The sequence below is a fragment of the Spermophilus citellus genome (genome assembly GCF_964194105.1).
Source record: "Spermophilus citellus genome assembly, chromosome: 12".
Classification (NCBI taxonomy): domain Eukaryota; kingdom Metazoa; phylum Chordata; class Mammalia; order Rodentia; family Sciuridae; genus Spermophilus; species Spermophilus citellus.
The window spans coordinates 83,582,313-83,598,196 of record NC_138198.1 but is presented as its reverse complement, the minus strand read 5'-3'; the positions used below and the strand labels follow the sequence as shown (position 1 = coordinate 83,598,196).

Below are 15,884 nucleotides of genomic sequence, written 5' to 3'. Positions count from 1 at the left end.
TGGTTGCATATATTACAGGCATTCAGTCTTTAAAAGTGCATGAATGCATGCATTAAGGCTCTAAAATAGTGCCTTTTAGAATCTCTGTGGAGAAGGGCCTTTTTTCCCCCTCCAATCGGACATGGACCAATACTTTTGTAAGTTGGGAATATATTTTATGTGTTAAAAAAGAGGTGGGGATGGGGTGGGGTACAGAGAATATGCCTGTATGTTTATACCATCTTAAGAAATAAAACATAAGGGATATAACTGTCCCTGTTCTACTCTCTCCCTTCTCAGAGGTCACCACTACTCTGAATTTAGTTACATACAAATTTTATGCATTTTAAATATTTTTTACATATACATTTATCTACTCACTCTAACTAGTCTTATTTTTCATGTGTTAAATATTTTACACAAATGGTATCTGCCTGTACACATCCTTTACAACTTGCTTTCTTTGCTGGGCACTAGGTTTGTAGATTTATCTGTGCTAATAATGCATTGCTCCAGCTTGTTCACAGTTACTATTTCAAACTTTCAGCTTTTCTCAAAAAAATAATTATCATGAAAAATTGCTGCAATGAACATTCTAATACATGTCTGTTAGTGCTATCCATTAGTACCACTCTGAGCCCCTTGAGGTAGAATTGGGACTTGCTAAGACATAAACACAACTTTATTCTTAGCAAAGTCTAAGAAACCATTTACAGTGGTTGGTGAGCAGCCTGAGTTCAGGACAATGACTTAGTTATTTCTGTGTCCTCATACCCAAGGGAGTACCAGTGCACATCAGGTACCCAAAAGCACTGCCTTACTTTTTTAAATATTATTTTCCACTAAGGCTACTTACTATCTGCCAGGAACTGTTCTACATTAGCTCATTTGACTCTAACAGTCTCTTGAGGTTGGTACTATTATTGACCCTACTCCCCAGATGAAGAAACTGAGGCACAGAAGAGGTGAAGTGACTTGTTCAAGGCCTCACAGTTCATAAGTGACTGAACAAGAATTAAACCAAGACAATCTGGCTTCATTCACCAGTTTTTAACCACTGTGCTATAATACACTGCAAGTCTTGTTAAATAAACTAGTGAATCAACTCATAAGGACAAAAGCTACAGACACATTCTTTTTCTTTTGGTTTTTGCAAAACATGCACAGGAATTAAAAAGGGTAGTTTCTGTTTAATGTTAATCTTTTCTTCCCTCATTGTTATACAAAATTACATATAAGAGGCTGTGAGGGGAATGGGAAAATAAACAAGGAGAGAAATGAATTACAGTAGATGGGGTAGATAGAGAAGATGGGAGGGGAGGGGAGGGGGGATAGTATAGGATAGGAAAGGTAGCAGAATACAACAGTTACTAGTATGGCATTATGTAAAAATGTGGATGTGTAACTGATATGATCTTGCAATCTGTGTTTGGGGTAAAAATGGGAGTTCATAACTCACTTGAAGCTTATGTATGAAATATGATATGTCAAGAGCTTTGTAATGTTTTGAGCAACCAATAAAAAAATGAAAAAAAAAATAAAATAAACAGTAAAAAAAAAAAAAGCTACTAAGTGCATTCAGAGGATCCCATACAATTCCTGGTTCATAATTCTTACCCAGTTAATAGCTGCCAATAATGATAATCATCATAAATAAATATTTATCTTGATAAAATAAAAAAAGGGTAGTTTCTTCAAAACTTTCTCTTTTGCTAAAGGTTCTCTGTTGGGATTATTTCTCTTTCCTGAAAGAAAGAGCAGTTGCTGAGGCTGAAAATAAAAAAGTAATATTAAGTCTAGAAATCAACCACGGTGCCTCCAGGACGGTGGTATTCTGCATTGACCTTCTTTCCCAAACATCTCACAAGAAGCTGGCTAGGATTGTATTGCAAAATACAAGGACTTGTTTTGAAATACAAAGACTTTCTTTACAATAATTCCCTCTCACACAAGGCCTTGTTTTCCAAGGTTTCAATTACTCATAGTCAAAATCTTTTTTTTGTGTGTGTGGTCCAAAATTATTAAATGGAAAATTCCAGAAATAACTAATTCATAAGTTTCACAGAGGACACCAGTCTGAGTAAAGTGGTAAAATCTTATGTTATCACACTTAATTCTGTCCAGAATGTGAATTATTTTTTTTTTGTCCAGAGTATCCACACTCTATATTCTACCTGCCCGATACCCACTTAGTAGTTGTCTTGGTTACTGAATGGACTGTTATGCTATCTAAGTAACCCTTACGTAGAACCCTAATGCTATATCATGATGCCTACACTATCAACTTCACTTCATTTCATTATGTAAGCATTGTATTATCTCATATCAACATAAGAAAAAAGGTGAGTACAGTATAATGTTATTTTGAGAGAAAAAAATTTACATACCTTTTATTATATTGTTATAATGGCTCGATTTTATAATTAGTTATTGCTATTAATCTCTTACCATGTCTAGTCTGTAAATAAAACTTTATCATAGGTATCAATAAGTAGAAAAAAATAGTCTCAGGCATCCTTGGCCAGGGGGTGGGCAGTGCTCTTGAAATGTATCTTCCATGTTAAGGGAGGATCACTGTACATTGTTTGGGGACAATATAAATCATACGAGGAATGTCAGGCATTCAAGCAAATAATGTCAGGTGAAAATAAGAAAGGCTGATCGATCAATCCTCCAGTGATAGAAAACTGCTATAATCCTGTCTTCCATCCTCAACAAAGATAGATTCTCCACTTTTCAAGTTACAAGAGAGTAAGGTTCTGTGCAGTATTATATTGCCACATTCTGATAATTGAACCCCTCACCTGAACTTGCAATAATAGTTTAACAAGTTAGGTCTGGAAGAATATCCTTCCTGCCTGCATCAACTCAGTGGGAAGAAACTGCTTCAAGTCCCTGATAGACCAGAAAATGTAGAGGATGAAGGTCATATGCACTTCTGAAGGTAAGAGAGGGAAATCAACCTTTATATTTCAATCTACCAAATAATTAGGGCGAGAAAGACAATCAATTCTCGAATAAATTAACGCCTTTCCTTTCTTGATGAATGTGATAACTAATATATCAAAGAATTAGCCTTCGATATGACAAAGTGAGGACACGGCACCTTATTTGCAGCATCTCTGGCCTGCTGAATTAGTTCCCGAATTCGGTCCATATTGTCAGAGATGTTTCCCAAGGGTAACAGTTGTTGGTTGATACTTTCAATCTTGCTCAAAAGATCTGGAAGTTTCTTAGTTAATTTCTTTACTGTTGGTGAGATGAGAAAACAGAAATTTTAAATTGTGCATTGAGAAAAGGTTAAATACAGATGTTCTTATCATGGACAACATTTAGTAAGTGGCAAGCTTAGGCTTGATGTTGAACAGGATGGATCATAGTCAGATGATCCCTTTCCAAATGCATCATAGATTTTATTCTTCAATATAAGTATCATATCCTTTTCCTTGCTCACTACAAGAAAAAAAATTTGTTTTCTAATCCTTAATATCAATCATAATTAAATACCTCATGATTCAGGAACTGATCGCTCTATTTAAAAAAAAAGAAAATTAATAGCACTGTCAATGGATTAAAAAAGGAAAAACAGCGTGCCTGGTCTTTCTAATAGAATATCAATACTATTTGAATGTATGATGTTAAACTATTTTCAAATATTTTCATTTAAGATCAGACTTTACCAGGGAAGAACTGAGATGTACCAAGACCCACAACAATGCAGAAAATGGCTAATACACCTGACCCAAGAAAGCCTGGTACCTGAGTTATGTGCATCACTCAGAGCCTGGTTGAAGTCTGCACTCTGTGTGCTCCCATAAGTATCCTTAATTCTTTCCAAGTCTGTCTGAATGGGGTTAAGCCCATCCAGAACCTCACTTGTGATGTCGTCAGCCTTTCTGACCAGGCCCTTTGCACCGCTAATCATGCCATCGATGTCACCTAATGCACACACAGATAGGGAGGTGTAAGAATTTAAAACATTCAACAAAAGAAACCGAGTACAGTAGTCCAGGGAGATGATGACCTCTCTGTATCCCACGAAGGTTGTCACGGACAGTAGTGAGATTGGTGTCTATCAGTTTTTTCTGAACCGTCACAACATTCAGGGTTTGCTGTAGGTTGTTGAGAGCTGGATTGATTTCTAGAAGAAAATAAACAGCAAGAGGCAATCACTCTATGAGCTCTGATCCTTTATTGATATTTGTGACCTCTGAGATAGCTCGCATCAGGGAGATATTGGGCAGACTTGTGCCTTGGGGTTCATTCCAAAGATGCCCGCTGCACATGGCCTAGACTGACAGCTCTGGGACCCTCTGGTTACAGATGCCACAAGTGCATCAGAGCCTTGTGGTGACAGACTCCTTAGAAATGCATGAAGAAAGCGAGAAGCTGAATAACTCAGGAAAGGGCTGAACTACTCCACTGGGACCAGAAGACTCTGCTTCGTGAAGGGAGTGTCTGTCTTATTTGATGCTAAGTACCAGCACAGGGCACAGTGTCTGGCGCTAGCTGGAGATTCATATTAGCACATATTTGTTGAATGAGTGAATGTATGAATGAACAAATGAATAATGCAGAAAGAATGCTCTTCAGTTGGAGGACAAGAAGGGCTTTTTTTTTGAGAGAGAGCGTGCGTCATCTAAAGAACACAAAGTAGACATTGTTTGTTCCTGTTCATTTCAACCTGACCAATTTCAAATATTGCTGTATATTTTAAAATATGCTTTAAAATCATACTGATGATATGTGACTCACATTATGATTCTGGGACTACTTTTTTTTTTTTAAGCAGTGTAGGTATTAGCATTCAAACCTACTTAAAACATTGATCTTGGACTGGGAATGTAGCCCAGTGATGAAGTGCGTGCTTAGTATGTGAGAGGTCCTGGGTTTGATCTCCAGCACTGCAAAAAACAAACAAACCTCACCAATCCTACCTCTAAGCTCAAATTTCATAAAGAGAGCAGGTGTCATGCCATGAAATTTTAATTCTTAAAAATGGCTAGGCAAATGTGTGTTTATTAGTACATATTTTTTCTGTATTTTATTTTTCATATATTTAATTTTTAAAAAATTCTTAATAAATAAATTTACAAAGGCATTGTCTAATCCATCGTAAAGAACAAAGAAGCTAAGTGAGGACTGTGGGCTCAGATTTCTACTTAGCCTTAAATGCCCACAAGAGACCAGAGAAATTCAAAAGACAGAATTTTTAGAACACAGGAGTTTGGTGAGTTTAAAACAGTTTCATTCTTTTTAAACAAAATTAAATTAAATTAAGTGAAAAAATTTCCAAAGATAAAATTTACGCTTAAAAACTTCTCATGTTTCAGAGCCATAGTGGCTTTTGGGGTACTTTTGATCTTTTGATTTTAGGACTTCAGAAATTATGAAACAGTAATCAGGTATGAGACTGTGCCTCAAAATAAAGCAAAATTTAAGAAAGTAAAAAAAAATTAAAGAGCTGTGGTTGTAGCTCAGTAGTAGAGCACTCTGGATTCAACTTCCAGTGAAAAAAAGAAAGAACAAAAGAGAGAGAGAAAGAAAGAGAAAGAAGGAGAGAGAGAGAGAGAGAGAGAGAGAGAGAGAGAGAGAGAGAGAGAGAGAGAGAGAGAGAAAGAAAGGAAAAAAGAAAGAGACAGAGAAAGAAGAAATTTGAAAACAATTGCATCAATGACCTGGAATGAATGATCTGGAATGTGGGTTCCCAATGCCATGGTCACAAAATTGATTAAATTAAGAGTCTCCACTCAGGGTCTATCACCACAAGACTTTTTTATGATTAATAGACTGTAGTCAATTTCATAGATGATGGATGGGGGATATTTAGAGTTTTGGGGTTGATACATGATATTGAAAAATAAATCACAAATTCGGTATCTTCTGTGTTGACACTGAAATTCAGAAAGAACATTTGTTTCCAGGGCTGCCTCTCCTGGTCCCAAAGGTCATCTTAAACCCTTGACTATCCCTGCTACCCCCAGGTCCCCAATACCTTGCTGTAGCTCCTTCTGTGTTAACTTGGCTTTGTGCAGCAGTTTATCACTGTCAGAACTCAGGGTCTTAGCTTTTCCGGGAAGATTTTCCTTTATCACTGTCTGCAAGCAAAGCATTTATCAGTCTTAACCATACGCTACACCTTAGGAAATATGAAGGAAGAGTTTCACCATAGTCTTCAAGCTCTTTCAAGTCTGAAGGGGAGAAGGGGCCTAGAAGTATACTATTCCCTAAAAAGAGATAGTTTGGTTCTAGGTAGACATCCAGGGTTCAGGGAGGTGGACCCATCTTCAGTGACATACTGGCAGATGATGAGATAGTTGCCTGCTGTCACTTGTACCCCTTCTAATAATCAAAGGGAGAATTTAATTCAGGCTTTCACATTTTGAAACCTAAATCTTTAACTTGCCATGAAGGCCTGTTCTTCTGACTCTGATATTTAATATTTTTGTCCTTTGTTTTTTTCTGAATATTATATGATACAGGTTAGATCTCACAAAACTCCACAGACATACCCAGATGTAAAACCAAATCACTGGTAGAAAACAGTGGTCAAATTGTTTACAAAAGTCTCTTTTTGGAAAATGCTAATATTTAATCACAGGATAAAGGTATACCTGGCAAGCAGAATATACTACTTGTTTACATTCACAGTCAATAATGGTTGTAATTTCTATCTGGATTTACAAATAGTTTTAAACTGCACTACAGACATCAAATTGTCAAATAAATAGAGAAATGGCCCATGAATAGAGTGAGTTTAAGTGTATTCTATAAAAAAGTTCTGATTTGCAATAATGCTTTTCAATATCCTCCATACACAGAGAATGAGAATAAGAAAATGTATTGCCTCCAGATCAAATCTACACAAGCTACTGGCACAGATGCCCACCTGGAGGGCTGACTCAGATGCACTGGTGGCCTTGTTGGCAGCATCCTCTGCTGCATTGATGGCATTGAGGATGTTCTCGTAGGCGGTGGCAGCGTCCACAGCACGGCGTACCAGCTCATCCCCACTGGCATTTCTTTTGATCCTGCAAAAAGGTCGAGCAGGTTAGGTTCTCTAACAGGTTTGATGTAAGGGCTGCCATCCCCTCCACTCTTCCCATTTCTTTAGGCAAGTGGACACCAGATGTGGTGGCCTCTGCAGCTCCACCCACAGGTCATGGTTGGGAATCCACTCCTCATTGTGGGTCTGGTTCTGACCTGGGCTGTGGGTCCTGGATGGGGCCTCAGCCAGGACCCCACTCTCTGTCATATTCTGGGCCCCTCGCTAGCTCATGAAGGGCCTCACTTGGCACTTAACCAGCCCCTAGGGTTTGGATCTCTCCATCCACTTACTCTTCCAGCTGCTTGGCCAGTTCTTGTAAAGACTGTGCATGCTTTTCTGCCTCCACTACCAGGGATGTCTTGCTCGCTGATCTGGAGAGTTCTCTCACTTTGTCACTTAGTTCCTGTCTTCTTGCATTTAAAGTGGAAACTAATTTTTCATATTCCTATTTTTTCCAAGTAAATAAAGACAGTATAAATTCAAGCAAAGGCCATATATACCATTTTCTCAAACTCTGTCACAAATGATGTTTCCCATGTGAAATTATATTTTCTAAGCCCATTTAGCATACCAATTAATCCTTGGTTACTTCAGATAGGAGTATTGACAATATCCCTCCATGTCTTACCATCATCTCGAGCATTTTATTTTTAGTGGGAAACCTCTTTAGTAAGTTTATAAAAGTATAATGTCATCATCAAGGTAAAGTTCTATGAAACCAAAGGATTTTATGACATGGAAATAGTTGTTATAAATGACACTTTCAAAATGCCCATTAGGCTGCTAAGAAATTTTGTCAATCTTTTATCAAGTCTTAAATGCATTCTATTAATAAAGATATGCTTGATATTTAAGAAACAGCATTTCAAATTGTTGTTGTTATTGTTTTTATCATAAAAGTGACTTGCTCCTTGCAGACAAATTAGGTAAAACAGATGGACTTTGATAAGACACATCATTTGTACCCCTGGCCCAAAGGAGAAACACTGATAACTTTTGGGGCTATTTGCTTCCACCTAAAAGACACACGTTCAAGAAAAAAAAAATAGATCAGTCCCCCAATAATATAACTTAAATGTTTCTAGATTTTTTCTAGAGAATTAGCAGCCTCCTCTACCTTCTGTTTTTTGTCCATCTGCTGTAGTACAGTGTTGGTCTGAAGCAAGGAAGAGTCTGCAGTAGACAAGAGCTTTGTGAAATCACTCTTCAGCAAATCAATTTCTTTCACTTGATTCTGGAGAGGATAAAAAGAACATCTGCTTGAACTCCAAGACACATCATCAGAAAGCACAGATGGATTTATTGGACAACAGCATATAAGCAATTCAGAATCAGAATGTTTTCTTGAACCTGAGGTTGGTCTGTGCAACTACAAAGTGATGGGACATGGGTTCTCTCCTCAGTGTCATCTTGTTGCCATAGTTTCCTCCCACTATCTGCTAAGGAAACAAGCGCTAACACGGTCAAAGATTTCTACCCTGGGTCAACTTGACCAGTGAGGTGAAAATATTACTAAGTTCTAAATTTGGGGAACAGAATGAGAGATTTTAACTCAATAAATCAAGGACTAACCAGCACACTGTCTGCCAGTCCCAGCGAAAATGTAACAGGTGCTTGAATGAGAGATGACACAGGACCTGAGCAGGCCAGGCCAAAAGGTGGCTCAAGGTCAAACAGCCATGCAGCTGGAGTCTGCTCCCTGCCAGGCACAGTCAGGGATTCAGACAGAGGAGGGGAAGCAGTGGGAGCTGAGCATGAGGCCATGCACAAGACATCACTTTGGGGGTCAGTCTGATGTAATTTGACTTTAATCCTACATTTTGGTTATTGTTTGTTGTATAAGACTCACTATTAAAAATGCAAGGTATGAATTCTTGAGCTCTAAATTCTGCCACTGTAGCTTCTGTTTGCAGCCTGTTCTTAACTTGTATCCTATGAAGCTTGGAATAACTTAAATGCCTTTGCTGGAGATTATGATGCTTACCTATCTGACAAATCATGTCATTGGAAACAAAGTATACTTCATTAACTCTAACATGATTAATTTATCATTTTCTTGGCATCATTATTCCTCCAACACTCTTTCAGCCAGGGGAAGGGTTGAGGCAGTTTGAAAGGCTTAGCCTGCGACTGAAGTCCAGAATCTTTTCTGGTAGCTGAGGAGTGGAATTGACTGGTTTTGTATTTATTTATTTGTTTATTTGTTTTTAGTTTTATTGATTTTATTTTTTTGAATACACGACAGTGGAATACATTTCAATTCTTATTACACATATAGAGTATAATTTTTCATATCTTTGCATATAGAGTATGTTCAAGCCAATTCATGCCTTTATACATGTACTTTGTTTTTTTAAATTTTGCATTACAATTCTTATTACACATATATACCACACATCTCTGTTTTCATATCTCTGTTTATATATAAAGTATATTGACAACCCAATTCGAGTCTTTATACATGTACTTTGGATGGTGATGTCCATCACATTCCACCGTCCTTGCGAATCTCCTATCCCCTCCATTGCCCTCCCACCCCTCTTCCCTATCTAGAATTCAATGCCTAATTCCCACTTGACCAGGCAGGGTCTGAGGTGATATAAGCAGCCAGGGCCCTAGCCATGCCACTTGTTTAATACAAATATCCTGTTCCCTTGTCTTGACCATGATGAAAGCCTGCACGTTCCAACTGTGAGCTCACCTTAAAGGTTCCCAAAGCTCGCTCATTGTCTTGGTTGAGATCAGTGGCCTGCTTCGTCTGGGCGGCTGCCTCCTGTAGCACAGCACGCAGGTCATGGAGTTTGGCTTCATAATCACTTAAAGAATTCCGTATGTTCTTTACAAGTCCATTGTTCTCCAGCTTCAGGGCTTGCCGCCTTTTCTGGTCCAACACTGTAGTAATACATTACTTTATGTTTCCCACTTGAGAGAAGAGCATACTGAAGCTAGGTTATAAAGACTGCAGAAGGAGAACTGAACTCCTGTTCATTTTGTGAGTCTCCTTGAACTTTGGAGGGAAGGGGAAAGGAAACTGACATTTATGACGCCTCCTGCATACATTGCATGCATTGCATCTTTTAGCTTCTATAACACATGAAAATAATAATTATTGTTCTCATGTTATTGATAAGGAAATGGAGCCTCTAGAAGTTAGGGGGTCAACCCATGGTTACAAAACCAATCAGACTTAGGACTTGAACCAAAGTGGCAGAGTATAAAGTGCACACTTCTTTCACTGTTAAAACTGCCACCTTAACAGTTAAAAGCCAAGACTAAGATTGCATTTGAACAATATCCTTGCTACAAGAAAACTGCTACAGTCTGCATATTAACCACAGATGCCTCACTTTACTAAAGAATAAATATCCTTACTTGAAAAAAATATATGTGCCAAGTTAACAGCTTAGTTTTGAGGCATTTTCTCTAGGCAAAACTGTTAGATAATATTCAGTTAATTTCAAGGCTGTCCTTTTCTATTGATTTCGATATAACAGTAATTGCTTTTTGATATAACAGCTAATATGGATTTGTGACTCAACAATTCAATATCAAAAATGATACAATGAGAAAATTGGAAAGAGGTACAGAAACATTAAAAGAATGAATATGCAGTTAAAAGGAAAAAGGAGGTCTGAATATCTAACTTCTAGAAGCACTTTTTTTTCTATACCATGGTAATATGTATAGATTCATAGTCACTTGAAGAAAAGTCTCTTGGTCTCTGTTATGGTTTAGATATGAGGGTGTTCCCAAAAGCTCATTATGAACAATGCAAGAAAACTTAGATGTGAAAGGACTCAGTTATGAGAGCCTTAACCTAATTAGTGCATCAATCCTCCATTAGGGATTAACTAAGTGGTGATTGAAGGCAGGTAGGGTGAGACTAGAGGATGTGGGTCTTTGTGGGTATGCCTTTGGGGTATACATTTTGTCCATCATGAGGGGAGTCTCCCTTTGCTTCTTGGTGACATGCCCTCCTCTATCATCTGCCATGATGTCTTACCTCACTTGGGCCCAGAGCAACGGAGCTGGCCCTCTATGGACTGAGATCTCTGAAATAATGAGCCCCTTTCACCCTCTAAAATTGTTCTTGTCAGGTCTTTTGGTCACAGTGTCATAAAAGCTGACTAAAACACTCTTCCAGGTTGGGGGTGTGTGCCCCTAATTCCATCATGTGATAGATACTCTTACAGTCACACTCACTGAAATCAGACCTTCCACCTATAACCAGTAGCTCCATCCAGTCTATATTTTGCACTTTGTATTTCAAGCCAGTTAGAATGGACAGAATTGGGGCAGGTCCTTACAGAGCTGGGCGGCTCTTTTTTCAGCTTCTGCCTCTCTCAGGTGCTTTGCAAAGTTTCGGTCCCGCAGTTCCCTCATCATGCGATGGGCTTCTGCCAACTCTCTGGAGAAGTCGCCCAAAGGCAAGTGGTTTCCATCTCCACCTGTCCCGGAGATCTGCTTGAGGAGAACTGGAAAATATCGAGTAGTTTATTAAACTGGGAATTCTGGGCTCCAGTAGACTGCTTCTTTTTTTAAAAGGCAGAAGCTTTCATAGAGGTTTCATATTAGTTTTTTTTTTTTTTTCATGCCACCATAGGACTTTTTCATAATGTTGAACTCGCCAAAGGAAATTCTTTCAGTGAATAACAAAGATTATGTAACAAAACAAACAAACAAACAAAAACCCCACAGTTAATTGAGTCAAGTGATTTTTCTTACTGTGCACATTCCGGATGACATTTTTAATCTTTGTGTTCAGGTCTTCTGCACTTTGGATGGTCCGATCAACATTGTTATATAATGTTTGTGCTTTCCTGGAATTTATTTGAGCCTACATGAAAAATAAATTGGTTAGCCACAAATTAAATTGATAGGGAAAGAAAAAAATGAAGATATCTAGGAAGGGGAAAAAAGGATTAGGGTAATTGATCTACTGCATACATTACCTTTTCTTGCAAAGTTTCGAAGTCAGGATTCAAGTTACTCAGCTCTTTTTCCAGGGCATCCATTTTTGATCCATGATTTGAAACAGTAGAACGATAGTTGAGCAACTGATTCTGAAAGCAACACACCAAGCTAATCTCAGTTTGGAGTAGAAATTGAGGCTACATCCTATCAACCTGGTGAACGTGGTAATGAAGACGCTCATTGAATAAGAACAACGGCAGTTCTAAAGAAAAATAATGTGGTTCTTTGAAACAGATTCCATGGGGAAAAAAAAATCCATCTTCTGATGCCGATTGTGACATGGCTCTGAAATAAAGTAGCTTTCCCAGTTAGCTCTCCATCAGTCTAACAAATACCTGAGACAATCAACTTACAAAGAGTAAAGTGTTTAATCTCGTCTCACAATTTTAGAGGTTTCCAGCCCCTTTACTTTAGGCCTGTAGTGACTCGGCGCATCACAGTGGAAGCACTGGGTGACACAAAACTTCTCACCTCCTGGCTACCCAGGAAGTGAGAGAGGAAGAGAATGGAGCTGAGGGTCCCCACTGTCCCCTTCCAGGGCAAGCCCCTAGGGTCAAGAAGACCTCTCACTAGACCATCTCTTAAAGTTTCTATTGCCTCCCAAGAACACTATTCCAGGGAACAAGCCTTCAACATAGAGGCCTTTGGGGGACATTTAAGATCCAAGCAGGAGCAAATTTAAAAACATGGAGACAACAGACACTTTGGTTGAATGAATGACCTGACCTTATAGAAATCAGAGTAATACTGCTTATCTGATGCATTGATTTCCAGATTTATATACATTGTTTAAAAAAAAATCTGTGCTTAACCTTATAGTACTAAAGGTAATGCATATGGCTACTTTATTGAAAGACTCATTAGATTCAAAGACTCCAATATAACAGAGCCGTAGGGGAATTCTAGAGCTCTTGCAGTTGGATATCTTAAAATGATAAATGAGAAAATTGAAGCTTAAGGAAGTTGGGTGACTTGTCCACGGCTGTATAGCTGACCATGATTGCTTCAGGCTACAAAGGCCGGTCTCTCATCCTTGACATAGTACAAAATTGCCTCATTACTTTTAAAGGTAACATTTCTGCACAGAAAAGAGTAGTGGTTATTTTCAGTTTGGGAGGGGGAAGTAATATCTTGAAAAAATTGACAAGAGAACAATGATCGTATTGCCTCCATTTTTTTTGGAACCAGTGTTGGGTAAAAGAACATAATCCATCCAAACCCTCAGTCTACCCACTTAGTAGATGAGCCCCATCAAGCTTAACCCCTTTCATCAGCAAATTGTGAAATGTGATATGAAACTTCAGGGTGGGTTATGGTGACAAGTGAGTTAATATATTCTAAATGTAATGTACATATGAGCATTCAAAAATGTTAGTTCATACTCTTACTGAATTATCACAGAGTTTATGTGACGTGGCAAGAAGATAGTTCTATTTTAATTTTATAATGGGAAAAGTAACATGACTGCATAAATGTTGGTAGAATACCCGGATAAGAGATCAGTGGGTCAAGAGCAGTCATTAGAATTTGGTCTCCATCTGGTTTCTTCTAGAACCTCTGTGTTCTAGATATATGGTTTTAGGCAAGTTATTTAGCTTCTCTGTGTCAGTTAAATGAAACTAGTACTATTTCCCCAATAGGGATATAGTAAGACTTGAGCAAAGCACCTAGCATAGAACCTGGCACATAGTTGGCATACAGAAAGTTGAAGCAGTGCAGGGCTGTATCAAGGAAATCAAAGCAATTCGTGTAGCTTCTTCTGTTTTTCTCATAACATAAAGGCTATTTTTTTTCTTTCTCTACTATATTAAGCCTATAAACCATGGACTAAAATTACCCTGAAGGGATGAAAAGAGCCATTTTTCTAGAATTACTTCTTGCTATATATACTCTGCTGTAGCCACTAAAATCAGCCCTTACTCTAAAAGCATTTATTAAACTTTCCCCAAAGCCTATTTCAGTGTGTCTAGTCTTGGGTTTATTTCATCTACTGCATTATTTTACTTCAATGAGTATTTTTTTTCTATTTCCATGAATTTCAATGGGATGTATTTATCTCTACCTCTCCTTGTTTCATTTCTGGTGGTTACCCACCCCCTCAAATTTCCTAATTTCTTGTTCCTTGCATTGGATACTATTCCTCAAAGTAATTTTCTGGTTATCCTATTATTTTCATTGGTACATAGTGCATTCAACTCTTGACTATTGCTTCAGTTGTGCATTTTTCTGTTGTTAATAAGGTTGTTTGAAATGGTCACAGGTTCATGGAGAGTTGCCCCACTCTCTGCATTCCCCACATCCTGTCTAGTGATCTTATAGTTATCACCATCCCCATGTTGGATCCCCCCAGTCCAGGACCAGGTCTTATGTTGGAATTCAGGACATGAGCATTATGGTGACACTGAGGATGTCATTCCAGCATAGACCCGACTTTGTGGATTTGTCTGGTCTGACCAAAATGCTGTGATTCCTATAGCTTTCCTTCATTCTTATAGTCATTGCCCAACAACAAGCTCTGGGCTGTTTTATGGTGGTGTTCTTTCATTCTTCATTCATGGACAGAGTAGGCTACAGGTTCCCTCAGAGAACCTGACTCTGACCCTGTGGGCACTTTAGGCCCCATTATTTCTAAGGATACTCTTCCAGCCCCCTTCTTTCCAAGTGCCCAAAGATCTGAATATGATCTTCAGAGCTAAGAATCAAACCTCAGCATATTTAAAATAATTGAAATCATATGTAGTTTGCTCTCTGACCACAACAGAGTTAATTAGAAATTAATAATAGAAAGTTCTCTGGAGAATTTTCCAATTTGCAAGTTAAACAACACACTCCTAGGTTACAGCTATGTCACAAGGGAAATTAGAAAATCTTTCGAATTGAACAAAAATGAAAACACAACATTTCAAAATCTGTGAAACACAGCAAAAGCAACACTGAGGGCAAGATTTTATAGCCTCAAATATTTGTGTTTTCATTAAAAAGGTTATGATATAATTCAGTGGTAAAGCGCTTGCCTAGCATGCATGAGGCACCAGATTTGATCCTCAGCACCACATAAAAATAAATAAAATAAAGGCATGCAGTCCAGCTACAACTACCAAAAAAATTTTTTTTAAATGTTTTGAATCAGTAAAATAAGCTTTCAACTAGAAACTAGAAAATGAATAGCAAAATATGCCAAAGCCAGCAAGAAAAAAGGAAACAATATGGATACGAACAGAAAATAATGAAATTGAAAACAGAAAAACAGTGAAGAAAACCAATAAAATAGAAAAATCAATAAAGCTGATAAACCTTCCAAAATAATTCAGAGAAAGAGATAAGACACAAATTATCAAATATCAGGAAAAATGAAAGGTCAGTGCTAGAGATTTTGCACCATTTAAAGAATAGTAAAAGAATATTATGAACAATTTTATGTAACTACATTTCTTCATTTAGATAAAAAAGGCACATTATTTGAAAGACTTAGATTACCAAATATTGTTTAAGAAGAAATAGATAAACTCAATAGTCTCTTATCTATTTTTAAAAATTAAAATTATGTTTTTTTTTAAACTTCCAACAAAGCAAATGTTAGACTCACATGGCTTTTCTGGAAAACTCTATAAAACATTTAAAGCAGAATTATGCTTATTTTACAGCCCTGTGTCTAAGTCTTTTGAATGAAACACACTTGAGTTAAAAGGCTCTGTGAGAAAAAAATCACCATGAAAATTCAGTTAAGAGTGCACACTTAGAAGTGTTAGGCTTGTGTGTTCACAAGCACTTTCCACAGGTGAAAATCTTATCTTCATTGAATCAGAGGAAGACAGGAGCCCCTTGATTCTTAAACTGGAGTCAATCCCTCCCCCTTTCCTGCCCGAGGATATTCATCCAGGCC

At 37.8% G+C, this 15,884-nt stretch overlaps 1 protein-coding gene across 2 annotated transcripts in view; it reads right to left on the bottom strand.

Annotated features, from left to right (window-relative positions):
* The window catches only part of LAMA3 (laminin subunit alpha 3), a 244,899-nt gene that overhangs the window by 41,488 nt on the left and 187,527 nt on the right, over positions 1 to 15,884 (bottom strand). For both annotated transcript variants that reach the window (XM_081263355.1, XM_081263356.1), the window contains 11 exons: positions 11,980 to 12,090; positions 11,753 to 11,864; positions 11,335 to 11,502; positions 9,729 to 9,919; positions 8,145 to 8,261; positions 7,318 to 7,472; positions 6,869 to 7,010; positions 5,975 to 6,077; positions 4,004 to 4,120; positions 3,739 to 3,918; positions 3,086 to 3,228 (listed from right to left, as the gene is read on the bottom strand). In XM_081263355.1, coding sequence (XP_081119481.1) covers positions 3,086 to 3,228; positions 3,739 to 3,918; positions 4,004 to 4,120; positions 5,975 to 6,077; positions 6,869 to 7,010; positions 7,318 to 7,472; positions 8,145 to 8,261; positions 9,729 to 9,919; positions 11,335 to 11,502; positions 11,753 to 11,864; positions 11,980 to 12,090 — 1,539 coding nt within the window. The remainder of the gene's footprint in view (positions 1 to 3,085; positions 3,229 to 3,738; positions 3,919 to 4,003; positions 4,121 to 5,974; positions 6,078 to 6,868; positions 7,011 to 7,317; positions 7,473 to 8,144; positions 8,262 to 9,728; positions 9,920 to 11,334; positions 11,503 to 11,752; positions 11,865 to 11,979; positions 12,091 to 15,884) is intronic.